The sequence below is a fragment of the Natator depressus genome, chromosome 13 (genome assembly GCF_965152275.1).
Source record: "Natator depressus isolate rNatDep1 chromosome 13, rNatDep2.hap1, whole genome shotgun sequence".
In the NCBI taxonomy this organism is placed as follows: domain Eukaryota; kingdom Metazoa; phylum Chordata; order Testudines; family Cheloniidae; genus Natator; species Natator depressus.
The window spans coordinates 2,097,539-2,123,071 of record NC_134246.1 but is presented as its reverse complement, the minus strand read 5'-3'; the positions used below and the strand labels follow the sequence as shown (position 1 = coordinate 2,123,071).

Sequence of the window (25,533 nt, the reverse complement as noted above, 5' to 3'; positions counted from 1 at the left end):
GGGAGTACCTGCCTCGCAAGGGAGCTGGGAGGGCTCTTTCACGGGTGCTCCTCAATTGTTTGAGATCCTTGTGTGGAAGGTGCTATAGAGAAGGCCAAGCATTGCTGAGAGTGGAAGACTGGAAAGAAGGAACTGGAGCCAGCTTGCAAACCTTTGCCTCCCCCAGACACGAGCTGGGACCTTGCTGCAACTGGGGCTGGTTACTTTTGCCTTTCACTTCCATGTGTCAAACGATGAATTCAAAGGCCTTTCTGGCCTCCAGCGTAACTTTGTGTTGACTTTGAAACCCCAGAACTAGAGATCTTCCTGTGAGGACAGACCTTTCGATGGCAGAAGCTCTCTAAAACAAACTCGGGGGTTAAAATTCTGTCTGCTTGAAGGGCCTGTTCACCCATAGGCCGCTTTGAAGACTTGTTTTATTTCAAAATTCTGTTACCCCAGATGCAGGAAGCCCGCCTGGTTTACAATGTTTCATTGAACATGAGATCTACAAACCACAGGGGAAAAGCTGCCATGGGAGGGAGCCTCTGCAGAATCAGCCTTTGTGTGTATAGGTATACGAGGGGTGGGGCCTAGGAAGGGACTGCAGAGAGAAAACCTTCTCCCCCAAGTACAGCCCAGCTGCAGATGCTGTGTTCCAGAGTCCACAGCATTCAGAATAGCTGCCAAATCTGAGGTCCTTTTCATTGCCTTTTAAACATGTGTGTGGTTACCTCTCTGCCAAGAAGTGGTGGTATTAGGAGGAGAGACAGTCAGTGAAACACAATGACCGAAAACAAAAGTTGTCCCTCTAAACAGGGATTCCCTTCTAGGATCTGGGCTGGGCTTTCTTGGGGCAAGATAACTGCCCCAAGGACAGAATAATGGGTCTTTTGGGGGTGGGATATCAAGTAGTTTAGAGGCACCAGGCCCATGCAATGAGATGCTGAGATACCACATGACAACACACATGGTTATTGTAGCACCGGCTGGCTCTAGTCAAGGTTGGGGCCCCGTTTTGCACGGTACAGTCCCACAGTGAGAGGTAGTGTCAGGCTGGCCAGGCTCGTGTTGAGGTAACAAGGTAGGAGGCAAAAGGGGTCCCAAGAGATGCAGGGATTCACGCCACATCTCCCAGCTGGTTTGTGCTAGAGCTAGGACGAGAACCCAGGCCTCCTGCCCACCAGCTAGTGCCCTGCCCACTGGACCACGCCCGTTTCGTAGCCTCTGCTGCTGTCACTCCCAATTCCTTCTCCGATGGCTGTTGGCCCTACAAGTAGAATGAAACTGGCCCATGGTCACAGCATGGCCCTTGCAGTGCATTGTGGGAACGCATCTGTACAGATTAAACGTATTCTCTGTGTTGACTCTATGCTGGGGAAAGAGCATGAAGGGTGTAACCAAGGCCTGTCCTCTCTGGGTTCCAGGTGCGACCGCGCGGGGCTGCTGGCTGGGAGAGCAGCCTGAGGCAGAAGCCTCCAGCTCGCATGATATTCCAGGCAGGTCTGAATCTCCACGAGACGAAACTTAAAGAAGAGAATGACCTGGAGTCCCTGGCTCCCGTTCGGGTAGGGCTCTGCCTGGGGCAGGGGACCACACACAGGGAGAGCTTGAATTGGCGAGGGCAGAACTGGAGCCCACGTGGTATGTAGTGTGGCTTCAAGAGCAAAGCTTTATCCTGGCGCCTGTCCAGGGCTCTGGAGGAAGAGGCTGGGGTGAGTCTGGCTCTCTCTGATGCTCAACCTGGAAATGTGGTGTTTTAGGGCGTTTGGGGGATGCAGTTTGCAGGGATGATGTGACGCAGGATGGGTCTGTGCTGCCTTCCTGGCCCTTCATGCTTTTGTTCTCTCTCTCCTGCCCTCCCCTGTGTTTCCCTCCCTGCCTTCCTCTTCTGGCTACTCATGCCCTATTCCTTCTCCCCAGTGCTCTAAGAGGAGGACAGGCATGTCTGTCCAGGCGCCCCTGATCGACCTCACTGAGGAGGATTCCAAGGAGTCCTCCCAGAGCAGCAGTACCACGTCTGCCAGCAGCACCCAGGAGGACCAGAACGGATCCCCCGAGCTCGTCGCTGGGGAGCAGAGGAGCAGAGTTGCAGGGGAAGTGGTGGAATACCAGGTAGGGGAGCCCAGTGATGCCAGAGCTGCGGCTGTTCCAGACAAATCATTGTCTTGCACCCAGGAATAGTGTTGGGTCCTCACTGAGATCTCGGGACAGCAAAACAGTACCCAGAGCTAGGACAGACTCCCCAGATGGGGCAGGCGTCTCTTGGGTTTTGCAGTCTCAGACCCACCCGGCACGCGATTTGGAGTTTCACGGCAACCTCTCTTTCTGCCTGCTGTTTGCCTTTGACTCCTGTGGCCTTGCACATGTCAAGGTTCCTCTTCCAGCCAGGTGGGCAGGAGGCCCGGGGCTCTGTTTAGGTGCTTGGTGGCAGCAGGTGGCCTGAGTCAGCACGAGGTGACTTGCAAGCCCTGCTCCACCCTGGGGTCTGCCGCCCTCGCTGTGTGGTGCTGGCCAGGGAGGGAACTGAGCCGGGATGCTCTGGTTAACCGTTCTGTGGAGCCCGTGCTGTACAGTACAGCTGCTCTCCCCAGCAGAAGCCCTGAGGGCAAGCAGTGGTGCGGAGGTTTAGATGTTCCAAAAGAATCCCTGGTGTGCCATGGGCCAGGCTGAGACCTGTGCCCCTTGCACACACTGCTGTTTCCAGCAGGAGGTGCCAAAGAGGACAAATTGGTTGCTCCCGTGGGTGAGGGCGTCTGTGACGAAGTGGGGATTTTCCCTTGTTAAGTTGTATGTGAGTCTTACTGTTCTGCTTGAATACTGTATATGCCTCAGTTTCCCTGTGTGCTGCACCAATACCTCGGTGGTGGGAATAGGGGGGTATGACTTTGGCTGAGACCTCTGGGGAAGGTGAGGCTGCTCCAGCTGCCTGCAGGTAGGCTATGGCCAGTGCCCTTCATAACCTGAAACCCAGGAGGGGGATGCAACCAGGTGATGACCGGGTGACTTTTTGCCTGGGAAGGGAGACAAAGAGAAGGAGGAGCAACAGGGGTGTCGGAGGTCGGGTCCCTGGAAGCTGGCAGTCTGCTTGGGGGGACTGGAAGAGGGGGAGTCCAGGGCTTCTGGCCCAGGACTCCCCAAGATGGACTTGGCTGAAAGTCACTGATTTCTGTGTCAGCAAGTTCTGTTCTACGCTGTGTTCCTGTTGAATAATAAACCTTCTGTTTTACTGGCTGGCTGAGAGTCACTGCTGACTGCGGAGTTGGGGTGCAGGATCCTCTGGCTTCCTCAGAAGCCCCGCCCGGGCGGACTCACAGTGGGAAGCGCACGGTGTGGAAGGGGATGCTGAATGCTCCAAGGTCAGATCTAGGAAGGTGGAAGCTGTGTAAGCTTCTTGCCCTGGAGACAGGCTGCTCAGAGAGTGGAGGCGCCCCCAGAGTCCTGACTGGCTTCATATGAAGTAGTTCCAGAGCATCACTCTGTGACAGCGTCCCAGTGCCGGGGCACGGTCAGAGGCTCGCTGGAATTGTGCAGTTGCATTTTGCTACATAATTAGGCACCTAAATGCACACCAAAGCTTAGCCTGAAGATGTGCACCTGTGATGCTGCTGCCTCCCCCATCCTACCGGTTAGATTACTGAAGGAATAGGCGTTGGTTTGGATTTGGCTTGTTTGCTTTGTGTTCCGTGCAGGACCAGGATTTGGGGCCCTCGTCAGGGTTATTCTTGGTTGCCCACCTCCTTAGTTTCTTTGCCTTTTTCCCCCTCAGACCTTTTCCTTTCTCTTGCCCATGGTCAGGAATGGGGTGGGAGGGCCTGTTGGCCAGGAATCACTCTCCCTCCCGGTGGTGCCTCCTGTGTTAGAGAAGAGACAGGACTCGCTGTAAAGGGTAGGAAAGGGATTCTTTAGTGTGCTGCTGGACAGGGGCAGATCTGGTGGTTCCCTCTAGCGCCCTGACTGACGAAGAGACTGTGCGGTCCCCACATGGCACGCCCTGCGTCCTGGCCTTGGCGAGCGACTATACTGCGGACTATACTGCCTAATCACTAGCCAGTAATTATGGGCCTTTCCTGACACAGAGCTGAGAGGGAGGGATGGAGCCTGCTCGCTGGGTCTTTTCTCAGATCCAGTCCATGCATGTAGGATGCAGTGTCCCCTACAAAGAGCTCTGAGTGCCCTCAGCTCCTGTTGTCTGCGGTAAGGGCTAAGGATGCATCTCGCAGGATTAGGTTTACAGAGGCACGTACACTTGTCCTGTCCTGTTGATGGTTAGATTGAAGCTCAACAATTCAGGACTGTTGGCAGACTGTTTCTTGAAATACTGCTCTAGCCATTGAATGGAAGGTGTTATTTTCACCTGTCACAGACGAGGCCTCGCTCCTGTCTTCTCCTCTGTCTGTCTTCACAGGCTCTTTGGAGACCGTCAGTCATTAAACACCACAATGTAGTTTCTTTACACTGCTCTTCCCACCACCTTACTAATTCACAAACCACAGCATTTGTTTCTCATTATCCCTCTGCTGAAGAGAGAAGAGATCTCTTCATCCAGAGACCCTTCTTGGTTCTGATTCCACTAGCCTGCCTGCCTTTCTCCTCAGTACTTCCTTCCACTGCCACCTTCTGCTCTAATGGGATAATTCGCCCATTTAGTCCTCCCAAACCCATTCTGATCTGCTCATTAGGCCCATTCAGGTCCACTCCGGGGGAATTAATGGGAGTTTAAGTGATCAGAGTGCTGGCCCAGCCATTGGTTCCCAGCACTCTGTCACACCATCAGCGGTCTCTATGTTGATGTCTATCTTTTCATCTCCTTCATGGATGAGAGTTGCACTGGCATGAAGTACGATTCTGTTTGGAATGAACGCACCTCCCTGGAGTCTTTCTACTTTGGTTTTGGCAGCACTAGGGATGCGCTGCCTCAGCTCGTCATAACTGATGCAGGGTCTCTGAAGATGAAGCCTGAGAGACCCAAACTGACGGGGTGGCTGTGCAGTAAGGCTTACGTGCAGTGGTGTGAAAACTTCGGAACTGTTAAATATTGTGCATTCTGCAACTGAGAGGCACTTTCTCTGTGTGTCTTCAGCAGGATGGTACTCATTGGTGGCTGAGTTATATGCCTGCTTATCTATCAAAGAAAGACCAAACTCATGTCCCAGTTGGGGCACAGAAGTAGCTGGCCTCTACAATCACCTGGCTCTGGATAATATTCTGAGGCGTTCGTTCTGGCCCTTTCAGACTGAAGGGTTGAAGTGGTATTATAAGGAACCACTTGATCATTTGAAAGCAGTTAGTCAGGCTCACTCACTGGAAGAACATTCACAAAACATTTGGGTGACTTAAGATCTTGCTTCAGATTACTAGCAGCTTGGACAGCATCAGCTAATGTTGTTGCGTGGCACAGAACAATGGTCGACTTGCCTTGCCCATGCTGTGCATGGAATGAAATTACAGAGCCACAGTGTTTTGCAAATCTTAGCCTGTGATTTGCTACTGGAATAGCTTGCAGTTTCTACATCTGAGGGAAGCAGGGCTTTATATCTTTGGAGCAGCTTGACAGGAGATGAGCCTTCTTGTTGTATTGTCTCCAACTGGGTGATAAAACACAGAGTTGTAAGGTGACTGTATTGTTGTAGTGTTACTAGATGGTTTTAATGTAAGATTCATTTTACTCAGGTAGGAAGAAAGGCAGGGCAAGTGATAAACTGCTTCCTTAGCAATTAAGCCTTCCACAGATACTCTGCGCAACATGTCGTCCTCGCCACTTGAACTGGTGCCTCCCTCAGATTAGTTGCTCTCTGAAATGTTTCTGTTTTATGGAGTGTCTTGTCTTGTATGTTTTTTCTCAAGCAAGCACGGCAGCAGCACCACTCGCTGGAGAACGTGCTTGCTCTGGTGGCTATAGAAGCAGGTGAACATGATGCTCTCTGATCAGATTCAGAGTCTGTTTTCTTCCCTCGATTCAACACACCTCTGGCATGTGCCATGGTTGACTTGCTTGTGTCCTTCTGAAAGCAGCGTCTATGAGAGAGCATTGGTGGCGCATCAGCTAAACTAGAAAACTCACCGCGTAGCCGCCGATACAACTCCCCTCTCCTGCCACCATCACCGAATTCTACCCAGTACTGGTGGCTTGGGACAGGGGTTTGCATTCTTTTGATTTTTCTTGACAAATAACACATTTTTCAAAGTTTGCGGGGAGTTTTTTTTCTCTTCGATATAAGCGTTAAGGGGCTTGCATCCTCCATAGCTTCCCGTACTGCAACTCCCCGCAAAGGTAAAATTCCCAGTGTATATTGTGAGCATTCCCACCACCATTTTTCATTTTGTACAAGTACACTGACTTGTGCTAAATTAGATCTATACGTTAGTATCAAAATGGTCATTTTTGTTTAGTGAACTTGTTGAAGCCCAGAGTGAAACTGTGGATTGTCCTCTCTCACACTAATACTGTGCATAAGTGCCACTGAATTAAAAAGTGAGTTTCTAGAAATTTCAAAGGCTAGTACAGCATGCATAGGCAGTTGCACATTAAAACCTCGTACCAGGCAGACTAGGTGTCATGTATGTGCAAGAGCTCACAAGTGGAGAAGCATTACATCAGGAATTCACATGTATCTATATCTACCCACTGTGCAGTACAAACTGTAGGGATGCAATCTACGGCTACTGGTGCACAACCTTCAGGGTGAGACTGATCTGGTCAGCAAATTTCAATTGAAAATATAAAAAAAACCTATTCTAATGACTTGTGAAATACTTTGGCAAACTAAGAATATGCAGCGTGAAAACAGTTCATGTGAGTATATTGCAAAATGTTGATATTTGTCATTTTTGCAACATGATAATCAGCATACTCGTTCCGGGGGGAGGGGGAACCTTGCACATGCAAAACCAATAAAAATCTTTTAATAGATTGTCGTCTGGTAGCCTTGGCCAAACAACACCGCCACACTGTGGCATTGAAATGAACGTAGACAGTAAAAGTTGTAGTCATAAGCATGCTGCACGGTTCCTGGAACTATACAAAAAATGACACTGACCCAGCCTGGGTTTCCTTGTCCCACCTTGCCCACAAGCTTACGGGACCGCTCGCTGTCCACACCTCATCTAAACGCACACACAATAAGCTTTCAAATGATATATGGTGTGGATGACGAGGGCGGGTACATTAAACTCCAAAAATATAGCCCTTTTCGGAGAATTGCTGCATGCCCAATAACACAGCATAATTAGTACCTCTGCGGGGGAAAAGGGCCTCTGCTGGTGAAATGGGTGGAGCTCACTCACCTCGCCAGTTTCCACCAGCTGAGGATGCGGCCAACAGTGTGAAGGTGGTAAGCCTGTGTGTCTCGGCATCAATGAAACCAGGAGCGCCTGAGACTGGCTTGTTTGGATGCAGAGAAAAGGCTGCTCTGAGTTTTTTTTTTTTTTTTTTTTTTTTTTTGCATAGTGCAAGCCAGGACACAAGCAGGAGGGGGCATGCTTGTTGGGTGAGTGCAGGAGGAGGCATGCACTGTATGTTAGTGCCCAGGAGGCATAGCTGCGTGTGAAGTTGCCAACAGAAAAAGCTTTCCCTCATTCTTCTGAAAATCTTACAATACTTCCTATAGACAGTAGCTTAGAACCAGAATTCCCTGGTGACTTAGGGCCTGAACCTGGTCTTATTGACGTCAAGGGCAGTTTTGTCATTCATCTGGGAGGGAGTAGGAGCTAGCTTTCAGGGTCCAATCCTGTAAATGCTTACACACATGAGTAGCTTGACTCATGTGAATCGTGTAAAGGTGAGAGAGGTGCAAACAGAATGCTTTGTGTACACATTGCAGCTGGGCAATTTCACGATCACTCGAGGGCACTTGTTATTGGCTTCTCTGTGGGCTCCTCCTGCAACGTCTGGCTGGTGTTTTCTGCTGCTGATTTGCATTGCCCTGGTTTTTTTCAGGATGGAAAAGATTTTGGAATTGGGGAGCTCGTGTGGGGGAAGATCAAGGGCTTCTCCTGGTGGCCTGCAATCATCGTCTCCTACAGAGTCACATCCAAACGTCAGGCAATCTCTGGAATGCGCTGGGTGCAATGGTTTGGGGACGGGAAGTTCTCCGAGGTACGTTGAAAGCACAGGGGCTGCAGATGCTCACTGCCCCCCTCCAGCAGTCTTGCTCAGCCTGGGGTAGAGGTCAGGCTGGGGACTCTTGTCTTGCAGATTTCTTTGAAACTCAGGTTGCCGTGTTCTGTGCGACATTTCTCCTGTGCTGCTGCAGAGGCAGCCAGATGGCCAGTAGAGGGTGCCCAAGTCTCGTCGTTGTGATCCCCTCCAGGATCTTGTTGCTTTGCCCCTGTTTGCAAAGCCTGGATTGGATTTCTTTGCATGGTTTCATTTTCAGAAACAAAGATTCTGATAAGAACAAAGAGAGAAAATAAGCCCATCTGCAGCAGAAGCGCCAGGAGTGACCAGAGCAAACCTACAACAACAACGGGAGGGACAGCTTGTGATTAAGGGACTAGATTTTAGTGTCCGCCTTCTCAGGTTATTCAGATTAAAAAGTGGTTCTATGAAAAACACTCTGCCACAGGGGCTGGTCCTCCTTGGCCACACCTGAAAATGTCCAGGTGCAGCTCTCCCACCTCCGACCCATGCAGAACGGCAGGGGAGTGAGCAGATGGCCATTTGCATGGGAAGTTGCCAATTCTGCACAGGCAGAATGGATGCCCCCAGGAATGTTGTGGGTGATGCTATGGAGGCTGGTTGAAACCGTGGGCTTCAGGGCTCTTTTAGCCTGGTGAGATCCTCTGAGAGCGCCTTGGAGCCTCAAGTGTCAGCCATTTATTCCTATGTTCTTTACACGCTCCCTTACACTCACCCACTCTCCCCATCGCACGGACCCTCCCTCCAGCAGAGAGAGGCCGAACGAATCTCCCTCCAGATGCCCATTAACAACTCTGCGCATGTTGGTGTCACTGGAGAGCAATGTGAGCCCTGCCTCCCACTCCCCAGGGACGACGCATGGTGGTTGAGATCACTGGGAGCCAGATGCTGGATCTGAGCAGAGCTTTCTTGGGGGAAGCAAACCATGTCATGTAGGCATCTTGTGTGACCGGATGTTTTGAGAGTAAACAACAAGCTGACTCCGTGTCTGGCTGTTCAAGCACCTTTTGCAAACGCTGCTAATTGCCTTTCTGTTTGTTACAGGTTCCTTCTTCTCTGCAGGACTAAATATTGTAAATATAGATGTGCTCTAGTGTGCCTAAGGCAAGGGACTGGAGCCAAAACACCTGTGCTCTATTCCTGGCTCTGCCATTAATTCACTTTTTAGCCTTGAGCAAGTCTCTCATTTGCCTTGGTGTGGGATGGGGGAGATAATGCAACTTAGTTTCATGGGGATGTTGCAAGACTTAATGTTTATAAAGTTCTTTGAGGTCCTTACATGGAAGGAGCTAGATAAGTGCCTGGTACTTATTATTATTTGTATTTTATTAATAATAATCATATCTGTTATTAAGTATTGATCACTCTCTTACTAGGTTTCAGCAGACAAGCTGGTGGGTCTGGTGGCTTTTAGGCAGCATTTCAACCACTCCACATTTAATAAGCTGGTCTCCTATCGACGAGCCGTACGCCATGCCCTGGAGGTAACTGGAGAGCAGCGTTGGGTTTTGTTGCAAGATTGCTCACTCAGCGGGAATCTCTTGGCAACGCAGGGCGGCATAGCATTTCTCAGGGCTCCGGCCTGCATGGGGAGCACTGGGGACATAGGAAGGGAAGTCAGAACCTGCCATATCCCACCCATGCTGAGGCTGTAATTAGTGATCTGCTGCGTGAGGCGCACACTTTGTGTTGCCCAGAGTGACTGAGGCAGCTGGCGCAGGGGCGCAGCTGGTCTGTTCAACATTAATACTGAAGAAACTAAGGAGGGTGAAAGTGCCTGGGCCAGGAAACGAGGCCCCTTCACCCCTAAAAACAGCCCTGCTGCCACCCTCCTCTGGGGAGAGCAGGTGACGGAGTCGGGACTCTTGGCTTCCATTCCCTGATCTGTTACTCTCTCACTGCATAAGCTTCGTCAAGACCCTTCCCCTCCGTGCACGGGGAGGTGAGGAGAGTTCCTGCTATTAAGGTGTTAGTTAAGATGTGGGGGGTGCGTTGAGATCCGGGGACGCTGCAAAGGGTCAGTGATTCTACCCAGCTGGTTGGGGTGGGCTCAGTGATGCTCATACCGCTCTCCTGGCACCATGCCGAGGTGCAGACTTGGGGCCGGACTCTGCTCACGTTTATGCTGCGGGGGATCGGAGTAACTGCTGGCTCCACCAGAGTCACGCTGGTCTTGCTGAGTCTGGCTCTGTGTCAGGATCTTTGCTTCTCCTGCAGCAGCTCCCCAGTTGCTCAGGGGTGTTATCCAGGGAGCAGTTGCTCCGTGCTGATGATTGATGAGCAGCAGGTCTTGTTGTTGGCACTGGGGCTAAATGCCTCGTGATGCTAATATCTCGTACGTACAGTGGGACCCATTCCACTCCTGGTTACTCACTGCAAACCTGCAGGGACTCCACTGCCTTTGGAATTTGGGCCAGTGGCTCTGGGCTCATTCCTCCTGCTCCTGTCTGGGTTGGGGCTCGCAGACGTGGCTGGTTGCAGGCATGCTCTTCCCAGCTGACTGGGAGGGAAAGCCCCGGAGGAAGCAAGAGAGCCCTCCGGAGCTGGCACACCCACTGCTGGAATGTGTGGCAGCGTTGCCCTCAAGGAAAGGCCTGTTCGTCCCCCACCCCTGGGAGCAGCTGTTGCTGCAGGTGCTGGTATGAATGAGCCCAGTGTGCACATATGTTTGGGGGGAGGGCTGGCACAGGAGGCTGCATCCAAGCAAGAAAAGTCAGGCCAGCCATGTCGCCTGGGTTCAGCATTTCAGCCAGAGGCTAGAAGACAGAGAGCCCTCGTGATTCTCGCCCTGTCTCCTTGAGTGGTTTCAGAGTAGCAGCCGTGTTAGTCTGTATTCGCAAAAAGAAAAGGAGGACTTGTGGCACCTTAGAGACTAACCAATTTATTTGAGCATAAGCTCCTAATGATGAAGTGAGCTGTAGCTCACGAAAGCTTATGCTCAAATAAATTGGTTAGTCTCTAAGGTGCCACTAGTACTCCTCTCCTTGAGTGGTTGTTTCCAAGTGAGACCGTCATTGGGATGCCATTGTGAGATGCTTTGACTTGTCATCCGGCTGTGCAGAACGTGGTAACTTCTCCTCTCTCTCTGGCAGGTTGCAAGGAGCCGGGCAGGGAAGACGTTCCCAAGCACCACTGGGGAGTCTCTGGAAGAGCAGCTAAAGCCCATGATTGACTGGGCATTCAGTGGCTTCAAGCCTATGGGATGCAAGGGACTGAAACCACCAAAAACTCCAGGTTTGCTGCTTTTGTGAGCCAGACAGCACAGCTGGCCTGGTTGGGACTTGTCAATGCACCTGGCCATTTGAATTTGGTTAGCTGCTGCTGACCCCACAGCGTAACCTGCAGTGGGGAATTCATTTGCCTTGGCCAACCTCTTTCCTCCTGTCTGCATCATCATCGGCTGGTCAGGATCCCCTTGGGCCAGAGCTGTCTCTAGTGTAACTCTAGGGGTTGCAGTGGAGTTGTCCCAGGGATGCGTTTGGCCCTGGCTGGGCAGTAGCACAGTGGGTGCCAGTAGACAAAGGTGCCCAGCAGCAGCTTAGCAAAAGGCCAGAGGAAGGACAGGAAGCACCTTTCCGTTGGCATAAAAATATTGCTCCAGGAGCTAAACTGTTATTTGGTTGTGTTCACCCAGCAGCCGGGCTTGGGCAGGCACGAGGGGCTCGGGGGACACAGCTTCCTCCTCTGTGGAAATATTTTGATGCCCAGCAAAGGCAGAAAGTAAGAATGGCCCTTGAGACGCCTCTCCGAGAGTCATGGCTGGCTGGGAGGGCTCAGTGTGTGAGAAAGAGAGGGGGGTGAACCGTGCCACGTGCAAAGAAATCTCCCAGCCCTCTCCCCAATCTCCCAATCATCTCCAGCACATGCAGCCCTTGCCCAGGTCTGGCATCGGGATTAACTCTCCTGGCACACAGCGGGAATGTTGAGGGTCTCACCAGAAGCTCAGACTAAATCCCTGCGTGAAGGACGGGGTGTGGGTGCCGCGTTGCCAGACGCTGTGGGGAACATGGCATCGGGTCGAGCACGTCTTAGCGGAAGAGGCTTCCCACTGAAAGAACATGTAACATGATTCTAGTTCGGGAGCGCTCTGGCCTTTGTTTGTCATGGTCCTTGCACTAGACCAGGATAAATTTGGCCACGGGAGTAGGGCACTTATCCTTGGAGAGGATGAGGGAGAAAGAAAGGAGAGAGAGAGAAATTCAACACCTTTCTTGGAAATTCTCAAGACTGTAATGAGCCAGGGTAGTGGGTCAGGACCGGACAGAGTCTGGGAAGCCTGAGGCTGCTCTCCTTTCACAGAGAATGGAGTGGCTCCCCTCAAGAACGGCATTGAAGAGGTCTGTGCCCCTGAACACTGCCCCCCAGCCAAGCGACTAAAGACTAACTTCTGCAACAACAGCAAGGAGCGGGTGGAGGAGGACCAGAGCAGAGGTAACTCGGGAGATGGGGGGGCGTGGCACCAAGGGTGGGTGTCGCAATTCAGCAAAAACTTAGGCATAGAAAGCACCAAAGAGAAACCCCTCTGGGACGGTGATAGGCTGTGACTCCCTCCCAGGCAGCACTGAACGAACGACCTTTTTTTGGTGTAGCACCAGAAATGTGGGAGCTGGAGTATTTGTCTAGCTGTGTCAGTACAATATCCACACCTCTGCACACTGCACACCCACATAACCTGTACACGCCCCCGCTATACACAGCCCTTGCCTGCACATACCCTAATCTGCACATAAACACGTATAGCATGACAGCCTAATCTAGGCACGGCCATTCACGCACTTCCTCATTCTGCCTGCTAATATATGGATACAGAACGTTTTTTGTCAAAATGTATTTAACTGTATTGTCCCCCACGTTCATTTGGGACTGTCTGGACTGTTTCAGAGCAGTGAACCACTGGAGTAAAGCTCCTAAAAGGACACACAGTCTGTATAAGATAAGTACATAATATGTGAATATATACTCCTTCGTGTGAATATGCAGTATTGCTATAGTGGTTTAAATTAAGGAACTCGAGTGCTATTAAATAGGCTACATGTAAAGTTTGCTACATAAAATCGTTTAAGGACTGAGCACTTTTTCCTTTTGTTTTTTATTTGTAAAGAGCAAATGGTTTCTGAAGTCACAAACAACAACAGGAGCCTTGAAGGTAATTGTTTCCTTTTTTCTCTCCGTCAAAAGTCAGTGGCTAAGTCAGGTGCTTGGATACGGTCTCAGATGAAAGATAATTGGTCTTCCCTGTTTAATTGAACCGTGTGGAATTATTGGGAAGCTCTCCAGATTGCTGGAGAGGTGACCGTCCTTCCCTCAGGCTGAAATGCAGGAGGGCCAGTCACCACGCAAACTTCATTTACAGCCCTGACCCTGCAAACAGTTACCCCTGTGTTTAACTTCAGACACTGGGAGCAGTGCCTTGGAGTTCGCTGAGGCTGCTCTCAATGTACAAAGTGAAGCATGTGTGTATCCTTGCAGGACTGGGTCCTGACTCCTCTCAGGAGAGTCTACGTGGTAGATAGACCTTTCGCTGGCCCTCTGTACGTACAGGGGTAAATTTCAGTCTAAGAGATCAGTCTACTGGTTAAAGGTTAAGGGCCAAACGCAAGTTGGTCAGAAATTGGTTTGTTCTTGGAATTCCGCTATACCTAAACATGTTGCCAAAATGAGATGGGGCGAAGGGCCGTATAATGGTCTATGGAAAATGGAGACAATGAGGCAGGGGCTGGAATATAATTAGTCCAGTATTCAGTGGGATGCAGCAAAGGGGAGAAGTAGCTTGTCTTTATGGACCGTATCGGGGGGTCGCCGTGTTAGTCTGTATCCTCAAAAACAACAAGGAGTCCGGTGGCAAAGTGGTTTCTTACCCACAAAAGCTTATGCCTAAATAAATCTGTTAGTCTTTAAGGTGCCCCCGGACTCCTTGTTGTTTTTCTGGACAGTGTTTCCTTACAAACTAGGCAAAACTGAAACTCTGGAAGGGACAGGAGTGTAGCGAGACAAGGCCCAGTCGGGAATGGTGGTAGCAATTTAAGGGTGGCTGGGTTCTAGTCTGCTCTGCCACTGACTCAGAACTGACTTTCACTCTCTGTGCCTCTTTGCAAAGTACTAATAATGATCATACCTATGTCACAGAGGTGGGTGGTTGGCTCTTAAGATGCTTCATTCTGCAGACTAGCAGGTAGGGCCCTGTGGATTTCTGGTGGGTGCTGTGGTGAGAGCCACGGAGGGGGCAGTGACAAACAAAGGGCTGTGTGTGGCAAAGAGGCTGCTGCCTGCCACTCGATTCTCAGGGGTCCCTCTTCGCTGATTATAGCAACGAAGGCGAAAGCTAACTGGGAGCGGAGCTGCCTGGGACATCTGGCTCCCATTGTGGGTGCTGAGCACCTGAATCAGGGCCCTTTGTCTCTCTTTGCTGCAGCTCTCCGTCGTTAACGCGGGGAATAATCATCCTTCTTTTCTGCCCTCCTGTGTCTCTCGTCTGCCTAGATTGAGCTCTTCGGGGCGAGAGCTGTCTCTCACTGTGCGTCCGTGCAGCGCCTGGCACTGTGGCGTCCCGCTCTCGTTCTGGGCCTCTAGGTGCTACTGGGATCAATAACACTATTTTTAAAGGGTGTGTTCATTGTATTAAACAGACAGTTGTTTATCGTGCGGGAGAAAAAACCCAGCCACATTCCACCCGCTGTTTGAGGGGGGCCTTTGCCAGACTTGCAGGGTAAGTCACTAGTGAGGGTGGGTGTGGGGGGCCGGGGGAGAAGGCTGGGTCAGGTCACTGTCAGTGTGTAGTGACTCTGGCTACTGCAGCCTGTGAGGCTTTGAGAGCAGCTGCAGAGCGGTGTGGGGTGAGAACCAACTGGTGTGGGAAGCCCCAGGGCCTACGGGAGCTCTGCCGACCTTTCTGTGTCGGGGTTATACTTCACTCTGCCAGAGGGGCCACGCTGTGACTGTGCGCCAAGGCTGGGGAGGGTGCCGGTCACCCCTCCCGGGATAGGGCAGGGGAAGGTGGAGCCAGGGTGCCACACCCTTGTCCCGCCCATCAGAGGGGAGAGCACGCGGCACCCTTCTAACACCAGATCCAAAGCCCATGGAAGTCAGTGAGACTCATTCCATTGGCTCCCCTGGGAATTGGATCCGGCCCCTACGTGAACGTGCGGATGCAGCGTCTGCTGCCCTGTGCACCCAGGAGCTCTGGGAGGCTCCCACAGGACACCGGAGAGGTGCAGCTCCTTGCTGCCTCTCAGCATGAGCCAGAGCCTTCCTGGAGCCTCAGGGGTTTTGGCGTGCGCCATGTGCCCCCTCCGTTCTCTCCATCTTGCCTGGTGCCGTTTGGGGCTGGCTCTGCAGCAGACCCCGGGATTCTGACTCTCTGTTGGGTGCTTCTCGCTAGGATCGGTTCCTGGAGCTCTTCTACATGTACGACGAGGACGGGTACCAGTCATACTGCACCGTCTGCTGCGAAGGCAAGGAGCTGCTGCTGTGTAGCAATGCCAGCTGCTGCAGGTAGGCACCCCACCCAGGCCACTGGTGGTTCTCCTTCTCCAGCAGATCCTGGGCTAAGTTCCCTCTTAGCTGCGCGGCTGTGCCCCAGCCTGTTAAGCACTGCACAGGTGCTCAGGGCTGTGGTGGGGAGAGATGCCTCTCCCCTAGCCCTGGACCTGCCGCGGCCGGGGGAAGAGGCATCTCTCCCACCTCAGCCCAGGCGCTGCTGCAGGGATAGACAGCTGGGGGGAGCTCTCTCTCCCCGCTGAAGCCCTGGGGCAGCCTGCACCCCAGAGCCCTCACCCTCCTGCACCCGAGCCCTTTGCCACAGCCCTGAGCCCCTTCCCAGATGCCGAATCTCTTGGCCCCACCCCTGCCACATGAATTTTGTTATGTGCACCAAGGTGGAGGTGACGTGTCACACATCACCTCCGTCTTGGTGTGAATAACAAAATTCATTCCGCACGTGTGGGAAAAATTAGAGGGAACACTGAATTCCTGGGGCAGACGCTGTGGGGGGAGGGGGTTCAGCACTGCTAGAAAATCTGGCCAGTTGGGTTTCAGTACCTAGGTTGAGGAGCCATGGGATAAGCAGTCTGATCTGAAAATGTTGGCCTCCAACCTTTATGCATCCCATAGGTGTGGACTAGGACAGGCTGATCAGTGCAGTAATGGGGGCTGAGATTTTCAGAGGAGACTGGAGGGAGTTGAAATTCAATAGGACCTGGCTGGCTGCTTTGAAAACTCCAGCCAGAGAAAGGGAGAAGCCACTTCAGACATAGTTCAGAAGACACTATTTTAAGTCTCTGTAATACTTTCCCAGTGGCTCCTGACTCGCCTTCCCCAGATTGTAACCCAAAAGTGTACAGCCTTTCTCTTTACGCACTGTTGTCTCAGTGAGTCCCGCTGATCAGACCTGGCTTGTGGACAGCAATTCCCAGGTGAAAGCACTATTCCCTGGGCCTGATTGTGGTGTGCTGTGCTCAGGAGACCGGCCTGCCTCATACCTGAGCGGGTCTGTGAACGTAGCCCTTAAAGAGAATAGCACGTGCCTTGCCCCGGATGCAGGGGCGTGAATACCCTGGCTGAACACATAGCTGGGGTCATCAGCTCTAAACACCTAGAGATACATGCATTCCACACGGATGCCAGAGAAGTCCTGGGGACCTACTGTCTCCCTGAAAGGTGGGAGAGATGAGAGAATTGGGCTCCATGATAATGTCCTGTCCTGGGAAGATTTACGAGCATAATCTTGGAGGTGGAAGGTGGCTCAGCGGAGGAGCCTTTGGAACTCGGAGTTACCGTGTTCTCCTGGTTTGCGCAGGTGCTTCTGTGTCGAATGCTTGGAGGTCCTGGTAGGGCAAGGTACCTCAGCAAAGGCAAAAGAGCAAGAGCCCTGGAGCTGTTACATGTGTCAACCACAGAAGTGCTATGGGGTGTTACAGCGCCGGCCGGACTGGAATGTACGGCTGCAAGACTTCTTCACCAGCGACAAAGGACAGGAATATGTAAGGAAATCGACCTGGGGCAGGAGTAAAACAGATCTCACGTGGGGATGGGCAAGAGATACTGAAGGACACTAGCGATGGGGAAGGACATGATGCTGTGTAGGACATGGGAGTGGGGATTTGCACAGAACCCAGAGTCGTCTGGACTCGGGCAGCCTCAGGCCATACAGCAGGAGGGTAAGCAGCAGAGAGGAAATGTTAGCTACACATATGGACGTGAAGGTGGAGGGGCAAATCCTCAGCTGCTTTTAGTTAGCCAGTGCACTTCAGTGGAGCCATCACAGCTTTCCTGAGCCGAGGATGTGCCCCGGGGAGAGCAGCAGAATGGCCGAAGGACAGCTGAAGAGGGAGGAGGAATTGAGGCAACAGGGAATGTTTGATCTCTCTGGTTCTTGTATGGCATGCGTCACTGTGGTCTCTGAGTGCTTGAATCCTTCGTGCTGCCTATAAAAGGGAGGTTAGCATCTTCCTGAGGGGTCCTGCTGACTCTTATCTGGGATTATGGGAATCTGCTGGATTCTTAAAACCACTCCTCAAAATCCTCACTTTTCTGTTAGCATTTGACCCAGTCGTGGTGCCCTTTGTGTTCCTGACTTGTGTTTTCCTGCACACACGTCTCCCAAGGGTTCTGGGCTTACAGATCCTTTCACCCCCGGCAGAAGCTCTCCTGAAGAGATGCCAGCTGAGAGCCACGTAATGACAGGGCGTGGGCCTACCTCGTGGGGCACTGAGATGTTACCCAGAGCAGGGGAGTCCTGCTGCAATAGGAGCATGAGCCCGGGCTGAAGGTGCTGCCTACTTCATTTCTCTCTCTGTTTAATTGCAGGATGCGCCTAAAATCTACCCAGCAGTCCCTGCAACAGAGAGGAGGCCAATTAGAGTGCTGTCCCTATTTGATGGCATAGCAACGGGTGAGGAGCCAAGAGAGCTTATTTATGCATGACTAACAGTATTAAATCTTGCTGATTATTTATGAATGACTAACAGTATTAAATCTTGCTGATTCACACTGCTCTCGCGCCTGCCATCCGGGGAGCTCCAAGCCCCTCACAAACGTGAATGAACTCAGCCTCATGGCACCCCAGGGTGCTAGGTCATTGTCATCATGCCCATTAAGCAGATGGGCAAACTGAGGCACAGAGTGAAGAAGTGACTTGGCCAAGTTCACACAGAATGAGCCTGAGGCAGAGCCAGGATTCTGAGTCCAGTGCTTTACCCACAAAACCACCCCTTAAAACTAAATGCGGAGGACAAAGAGTCCAGAATCTGAGTAGCTGCTCTTTCTGCTCGACGGAGGGAAGTTGTGGTGGGAGAGGGCAGGCACGTGAGACACAATTGCTGTTGTCCCTTCCATTCACCAGCGGAGCCTGAGCAAAGACCCAGCTTGCTTATTAACTGATATGGAGAATATGAGAGCAAATCAAGCCAGAGGTTGATGCCAACATTGTGTCCCAGGTAGAGCTGGCTGGGAAACGAGAATTCCCGTTTGCAAAAAAAATCAGAGGTTTTGAAATGTCCTCTTAATTTTGCCTTGGAGTGAGAGAGACTGACCCATCCCCGAACAGCCAAGAGCCTGGCGGGTAAAGCACCCACCTTGGGCCAGGGATATGAGGTGCAAATCCCTTCTCTGAATCAGACCGAGCAGGGACTTGAACTTGGTTTCCTGCATCCCAGCTGAGTCCCTAATCACTGGACTGTTTGGGTGAGGGAGGTTGTCCGTCTTTTTTTCTTTCAACACATCTGGGGCAAATTGCGTTCTGCTGTATGTAAGACGCAATTCCACTGACGTCAGTCGAGTTGTATTTGTTTTTACACCAGGGCAGGATTTGACCCTATAATTGAGCTTCAAGGTGAAGAACCATCAGCTTGTTGAAATGCACCCAATTTGGCCATAAGACCATGTCATGCTCACTAAGTGCACCCAGGGCAGTGTGTCCTCACACACATTGTGTCCTCTGCCAAACCTAGGATGAATTCGGCAGCTACACACTATATAGGTTCTACCAAAGTCCTGGACTGGATGTCGGTGGGGAATGGATTCTATATAGCGAGCTTGACAAGAGATAAATGTTGGAAGCTGGAACAGTTGGGCTTTATAAAGCAAGGGCCTGATTCTCTGAGGTGCTGAGCAGCCTCCTTGCCCACTCTGTTCAGGGAGAGGCGAGGGAGCTCTGAGGGCTTCCCTGTAAGATGGAGCCCCCAGTGGGGAAATGTCTCAGGGCAGGTGGCTTGACTACTGAAGATCCAGTTCTGCACACAGCTCCCTCACCCTGGAGAGAATGAATGGGTGCTCCTGGGAGAAGTCCAATGTGTTCGTTGAAGGTATCTCTCTATGGAGATGATCTTCAAGGGTGGCGGGGGAGCTCAGAGGACCAGATTCTGCCACCCTTACTGACATAGAGCAGATCCTTCGTTTGCACTTGCTCATGAAGCACCAGGGTGGCACAGTGTGTGTGTTATGGGCCGATGGAGGAGGATGGGGGACTGATGAGAACCACCTGACCAGAACTCAAGCTGGGTGTCTTTTCCCCAACAGGTTACCTGGTTCTGAAGGACCTAGGCATTAAAGTGGAGAAATACATTGCCTCTGAGATTTGTGAAGATTCCATTGCTGTGGGAACTGTCCGGCATGAAGGGAACATCACATACGTGCATGATGTCAGGAACATAACCAAGAGAAACGTGAGCATAACCAAGAGAAATGTGTTCCACGGAAGGGCTGGCAAACACACTTGCCACACCCAGGGGGATTTACTTTGTTTTATTTACTACTGAAAAGGAGACGTGTGAGCTGAGTGTGCAGACCTGTGATACAATTGTTGTCGTGTCCCCAGTGGCACATACTTTAATGGGAGAGGGCTGTTACCTGGTGTTCACTGACACTGAATCTGATTGTCTGTCCTAGATTGAGGAATGGGGTCCTTTCGACTTGGTGATTGGTGGAAGTCCCTGTAACGATCTCTCTATTGTGAATCCTGCCAGAAAGGGTCTGTATGGTAAGACTGTTTGTTTCTGGAGGGAGGTGGTGGGTAATGGGGAATGGAACATTTCACCTCTAGCCCACTGGTTCATATCCAGCCGGGGTTGGTGCTGGCCCCAAGATTCTACCATCTGCTCCGGTGACTGTTTGGTGGTTTCTGGGAAATGACTTGGTGTCTCATTCCAGTTCCTGGTGGACAGGAGTCCAAAACTGCCACCATAAATGGCGTTAATATGTTCCCCAGTTGGCACCTGCTGCAGGGAGGTCCAGGACTGAATGGACCCTGGAGACTGAGCTTGTCTTACCTCTGGAAGGGGTCCCACTACTAGTTCAGGGTGGAGGCGCATTTGCAGCGCTGTGTGAGGGGAGCTCTTGTTGTTCCTGCCTGTGCCGTCGCTCTTCCGGGAGACGGGAGTCTCTCTCTTCTTTCTGGGCTGGGGTAAGCCCTCACAATCTTATACATTCCCTATTGCAGAGGGAACTGGGAGGCTGTTCTTCGAGTTCTATCATCTCCTCAATTATGCACGTCCCAAGGCAGGGGAAGAGCGACCCTTCTTCTGGATGTTTGAGAATGTCGTGGCCATGAGAGTCAATGATAAAAGGGACATTTCTCGATTTTTGGAGGTAGGAGTCACTGCAGACCATTCCCTGCATTCCTGCTCTGCAGACAAGGGCCTAGAACGGGCAGGCTCTTGCATCCTGGGATGAAGCTGGGCTGTAAGAATATGTATGGGCGGTGTTTGTATAGGGACCTGAGGTTAAAAAGCTCAAACAAAACAATTGGGGAGGAAGGATGTTCTAGAGGATGATGCACAGAGCTGGCAATTGGCAGATATAGGTTTTATTTCTGGCTCTGCTTCAGATTTCCTCTCTGACCTTGGGCAAATGGCTTCCCCTCTCTGTGCCTCAGTTTTCTCATCTATAAAATGGGATTAATAGTTCTTAGCAGCCTGGCAGGAGCATTGTGAGCTTCCGTTGATTAGTGTAAAGTGCTTTGATATTTCCAGTTGGAAGGTTTTAGGAAAGTGCAAAGCATTAACTCTCACAACAACAAAGATGGTGCTACAGAGAAGGCTGCAACTTCTGTGGCATCATTTGCAGCCCGTCTATTGCGTCTTGTAAGAGTCTCTGCCTAGGAGGATAACTCTGTCCCTGACCCAAAGTAATGAACAGTGAGACACTGGAATTTGATCAACATGTATCATTGTTATTCATTTGTATTGCATTGGTGCCTAGGATTCCTGGTTCTGGATCAGGACCCCAATGCGCTGGGCCCTGTACGCACGCAGAACAGACAGACATTTATGCTGGCTCCCTCTGAGAGGATCTACTGAGTTTTTAAAATTGTGTGTAGCAGAGAATGCACTTCCCATGCTGGGCACTGGCTTCAGGGAGCTGGAGGATGCCGCTCCAGCCCTGGCCACTGGCACACAGGACTTCAGGGAGCTGGAGGATGCCGCGGCAGCGCTTGGAAATTTAAGGTCCTAGACAGACGGCCTTTTAAGGCCTTGTTCACTGGTTACCTGAGGAGCAGGGCAGTTCGCCAGCCATCTCCGTGCAGTGAGTTCATTTGGAACGCTGCTGGAGGTGGCTGCAGTTAGTGCTGGGTGGTGCGGTTTATGCTGGTCACAGCTGCTTCTTTTTAATCTTTTCCCTTTTTCTCTCTTGGAATGCAGTGCAACCCTGTTATGATCGATGCCATCAAGGTATCAGCTGCACACAGAGCGCGCTATTTCTGGGGCAATCTGCCTGGGATGAACAGGTAACTCTTCTGTTTGTGAAGCTCTCCCGGTTCTTTTCTCCTCGGCACCACGTGCAGCTCCTGGGAGCCAAAGAGACTCACTATCCTGCCACCCCACAGCCCTTTGCAGAGCTCTGTTATCTTCGTCGTAACAATGGTTCTGTTTCTGCATTGCACTTACCGTTAGCAATTATGTGAATCTGGAAAAATTGTAGAGTTTGGGCCTGATCCAAAGCCTGTTGAAGTCAATGGGACCCTTCCCTGGATAGCAGGGCACACTGGCTCAGGCCCTTCGTGCAGTTTGCTGGAGCTGTAGTAGGAATTTCAAACTCATTATCCTCCATCCTAATGGGTTGCTCCAGCAAACTCTTGTACAGCTGACAGGACAGTGAGTAATCTGAATTCCCCTCTGCCGCCACACAGGGCACTTGGTTTCCCTTGCTTAGTCCTGTGAGATTGGGATACGGTCAGCACTCTGGGTTTGATACGTTTAACAGACATTGTGATAAATGTACCCAGCTCTCTTAAGCAAAACACTCCCCTGTTTCCACCAGGTGGAGAGTCTCTTGCTTCTACAGATACCAGTTCAGTGTTTGTAAACCCACATGCACGATTGCCTTTTTAGAAGGACACTGACAGTCCAGTTCCCTATGGACCAAAACCCACCACTGTGAGTGGCACTGACTGGCCTTCCCCCTGCTGACAGCCTCAGCATAAGGGAACAAGGGTTTGGATGGACTGTAGAGCTCAAACTAAACTCTCCGTCCCAGAGATGGTCCATCCAGGGCCGAGTAAGGCCCATTTGCAGGGCAACATGGGGAAAGCTGGCATTGTTGCAGTCTGTTCGTCCTCAGAAAGCTACAGGATAGAGGCTCCACCCTCCCTGAGCCTTCTGTCCAGCCCCTTTCACCATCACCAAATTCACAGGAAAAAGTTATAATAAAATTACATTGCAATTAAATAAAATGATGCTAATCGTGACCTTGTTAACCAGAGATTCCTAGCCACGGCAGGTGGAATTTTCACACATCAAAATGCTCAGTAAGTAAATACCGACGAAAATAAACCAATGGAATCCCTCATGGATTTCTCAACTTTATATGCTTGATTGCACTTTAATTGCCAATACTTTTAGGAGTTATAAATAGTTAAAGCTGCACCTGATGGAAGTAGGCATTTGGAAAGTGAAAGGGCAGTTGCTTGGCTTCTGTTACATCTGCATTTTGAAAACTGTAGTTGCACTTTAACTTGTTTGTAACTGAGCATAGAAATTAAAGCATGAGGTCTTAGTGGTGTCCCACGGAGGTGGGTTTGGGGTCAAATTTTCAAAAGTGACTAAATCCCATTTTCCAAATCGATGGGCACTTAGGAGTCAAGTCCCACTGACTTTTAATGAGACGTGGGATCCTAAGGGGCTTTTGAAAATGGGACTTAGGCACTCTTGAAAATGTTACCCATGAAAACCTATTGAGAGCATTGCAGAAAATGAGTTACCAGCCGCATGTCCCAATTTAGAGCCTGTGCCTATGAACAATAGCTGATTAAATGAGGCTGACTGTACTAGCTGTTGTTGCTACTTGACCTGCTTCTATTAATTTAAAATGGTCAGGTATCCACAACAGTTGTAACAGGATAAAACCTACAATCGTTGCAGTGTAGTTGTAGCCGTGTTGGTCGCAGGGTATTAGAAAAACAAGGTGGGTGATGTAATACCATTCATTGGACGAGCTTGTCTCTCTCCTCAACAGACATTGGTTCAATAAAAGATAAAGATATTACCTGCCTCCCGTGTCTCTCTCATCACTTCTGCTATAATTTTTAAAAAATGTTTCCTTCAGGCTGTTGAGAGAGAGAGAGAGAGAGACTGTCAATGACTCACCATAATTGTATTATTATGGATCATTCCCTGACCCTTTAATCATTTCTGATCACATCATGATGTGTCTGATGGATAGGGGCAGCCACTGTAAATTGCATAACTATTGTACATTACCTGAAACAAGCGAACTCTGCAAGGAGACAGCACTAGCAGCCTGTAAAGGGGTGCGGTTGGTTTTGTAATATGGCTGACCCCAGCCAATGAAGTTGAACAAGGGCATGTACAATGTCACTATAATGTGGTTGAAGAGGCAGGTATGGTCTGGAGAGGGAGAGAGGCGCCGGTCCTCTCTGGAAAGCTTGGTATGAGAGAGATCCACAGACGACCTAGGATCTGTGTATTCAGACAGCTGGCAGCACATTGCAGGAAGGGAAGGGGTAACAGCTCAATTCTGTAAGCTGTAGCTCCATTCTGCTTTACAGGTAAGGAAGCCACAGCACTTCGGAAAGGGATAGAGTGGGGGAGTGGGCAACACAAGTGCCATCTGTGTCTGGTACATCCCAAGGATTCGCTGTGTGTGGTGGAAGATTCTAAAGTCCCAAAGGACAGGAGCAGTGAAAGCAGCCTTTGGGCTGGGTTCCTGCGTGGTCCTATATTTGAAGGAAACAGCTTATTTGTTCTCTTGGAAGAAGCACTCAGTTGTTACCCTACTTTAAAGAACGCTGCGGTTCAAAGTGAATTGATATCTGAGCCCAGAGCTCCGTACTTTGGGGATGTGATTAGGAGATATTTGTAAATAGATTATATGCTCTTGCATCATCTGATAAATAGGCATGTTCATTAAAGCCTTTTAAGTAGTCAAGAAACGTGAATCAGCGTCTGAGCATCAGTGGGCTTTACCACTGGAACACTCGTTTTTCTGTTTATATTTCTCAAGCTGGCGGAGGTTTGGTTTCCATCCCTCACTGACATTGTAGGAAAAAGGAGTCTCATGACCTCTCTCCTCACCTGTGCCTGTCATTTTAAGGTGGGAAATGAAATGATACAAGAGGCCAGGGGTACAGTTGCTAGGTATGGCACAAAAAGAATGTGCACAAATCCTAGTAATCGGTTGCCAGACTTGTTGTGCAGGTTATCCCCCTTCACAAGTAGATCTCCAACGGTCACACTGTCTTTGAAAGAATCCAAGAAAAACTTCACTGGTCTCTTGGTGTGTTTTTTTTTTTTTTTTTTTGGTAACGTCATAAATATTTCCCACTTCTTACAACTATAATTAAAGAACAAAACCAGAAGCCCCGGCCAGCCGTTAATGTCATGCTTCCCCCATGACCTTGCTTGGTTCTTCTCTCTTTTGGGAGGTTTCTGGAGTCTGTTGCCTCTTTTGCGTAAAGCTTGCTTATGCTGAGCAGGGCTGTGTGGGGCTTTCACAAAGGCTGTTCATGTGTATGAAATGATAATGGTGAGGCTTTATTTTCACTCACTTGACTTGCAGTCTGGGATTACATTTGATTTTCACCTTTTCTTTAAATGATGCCGCATTCCCTGCTACAGCAGAGGACGCAATGAATTTTGCACAAAAGAAAAGCTTAATGGAGGACTAGAGAACGGAGTTAATTGTAGAGTTTAGAGTGTAATGAGCTTTGCCTGTTCTCAGGCCTCTGGTAGCTTCCAGGACTGATAGAGTTGAGCTTCAGGACTGCCTGGAGTACAGTAGGATAGCAAAGGTAAGACTTGCTGTTCAACCCTTTCCCTTTCCTTCCTTGGGGCAGTCTGGTATTTCTCAGCTTGCCACGAATAGCACTTACTCGGGACGCAGGCACCTCCTGGGGCTCCGTCGCATAATACTGCATGCTATAATAAGGGATGTCCTTTCTGGTGGACGCTCTAGTTGATTTA

General features: G+C 50.5%; 1 protein-coding gene across 4 annotated transcripts in view; it reads left to right on the top strand.

Moving 5' to 3' along the window:
- Positions 1–25,533, top strand: part of DNMT3B (DNA methyltransferase 3 beta) — a 47,194-nt gene that overhangs the window by 14,454 nt on the left and 7,207 nt on the right. For 2 of the 4 annotated variants that reach the window (XM_074969738.1, XM_074969737.1), the window contains exons 4-19: positions 1,407–1,547; positions 1,903–2,094; positions 7,919–8,077; positions 9,496–9,603; positions 11,212–11,353; positions 12,419–12,550; positions 13,221–13,265; positions 14,746–14,825; positions 15,498–15,610; positions 16,914–17,097; positions 17,924–18,008; positions 19,634–19,779; positions 20,003–20,093; positions 20,553–20,701; positions 21,754–21,839; positions 25,292–25,361. In XM_074969738.1, the coding sequence (XP_074825839.1) occupies positions 1,407–1,547; positions 1,903–2,094; positions 7,919–8,077; positions 9,496–9,603; positions 11,212–11,353; positions 12,419–12,550; positions 13,221–13,265; positions 14,746–14,825; positions 15,498–15,610; positions 16,914–17,097; positions 17,924–18,008; positions 19,634–19,779; positions 20,003–20,093; positions 20,553–20,701; positions 21,754–21,839; positions 25,292–25,361 (1,923 nt within the window). The remainder of the gene's footprint in view (positions 1–1,406; positions 1,548–1,902; positions 2,095–7,918; positions 8,078–9,495; positions 9,604–11,211; positions 11,354–12,418; positions 12,551–13,220; positions 13,266–14,745; positions 14,826–15,497; positions 15,611–16,913; positions 17,098–17,923; positions 18,009–19,633; positions 19,780–20,002; positions 20,094–20,552; positions 20,702–21,753; positions 21,840–25,291; positions 25,362–25,533) is intronic. The other 2 variants (XM_074969739.1, XM_074969740.1) reach the window with 1 other exon arrangement.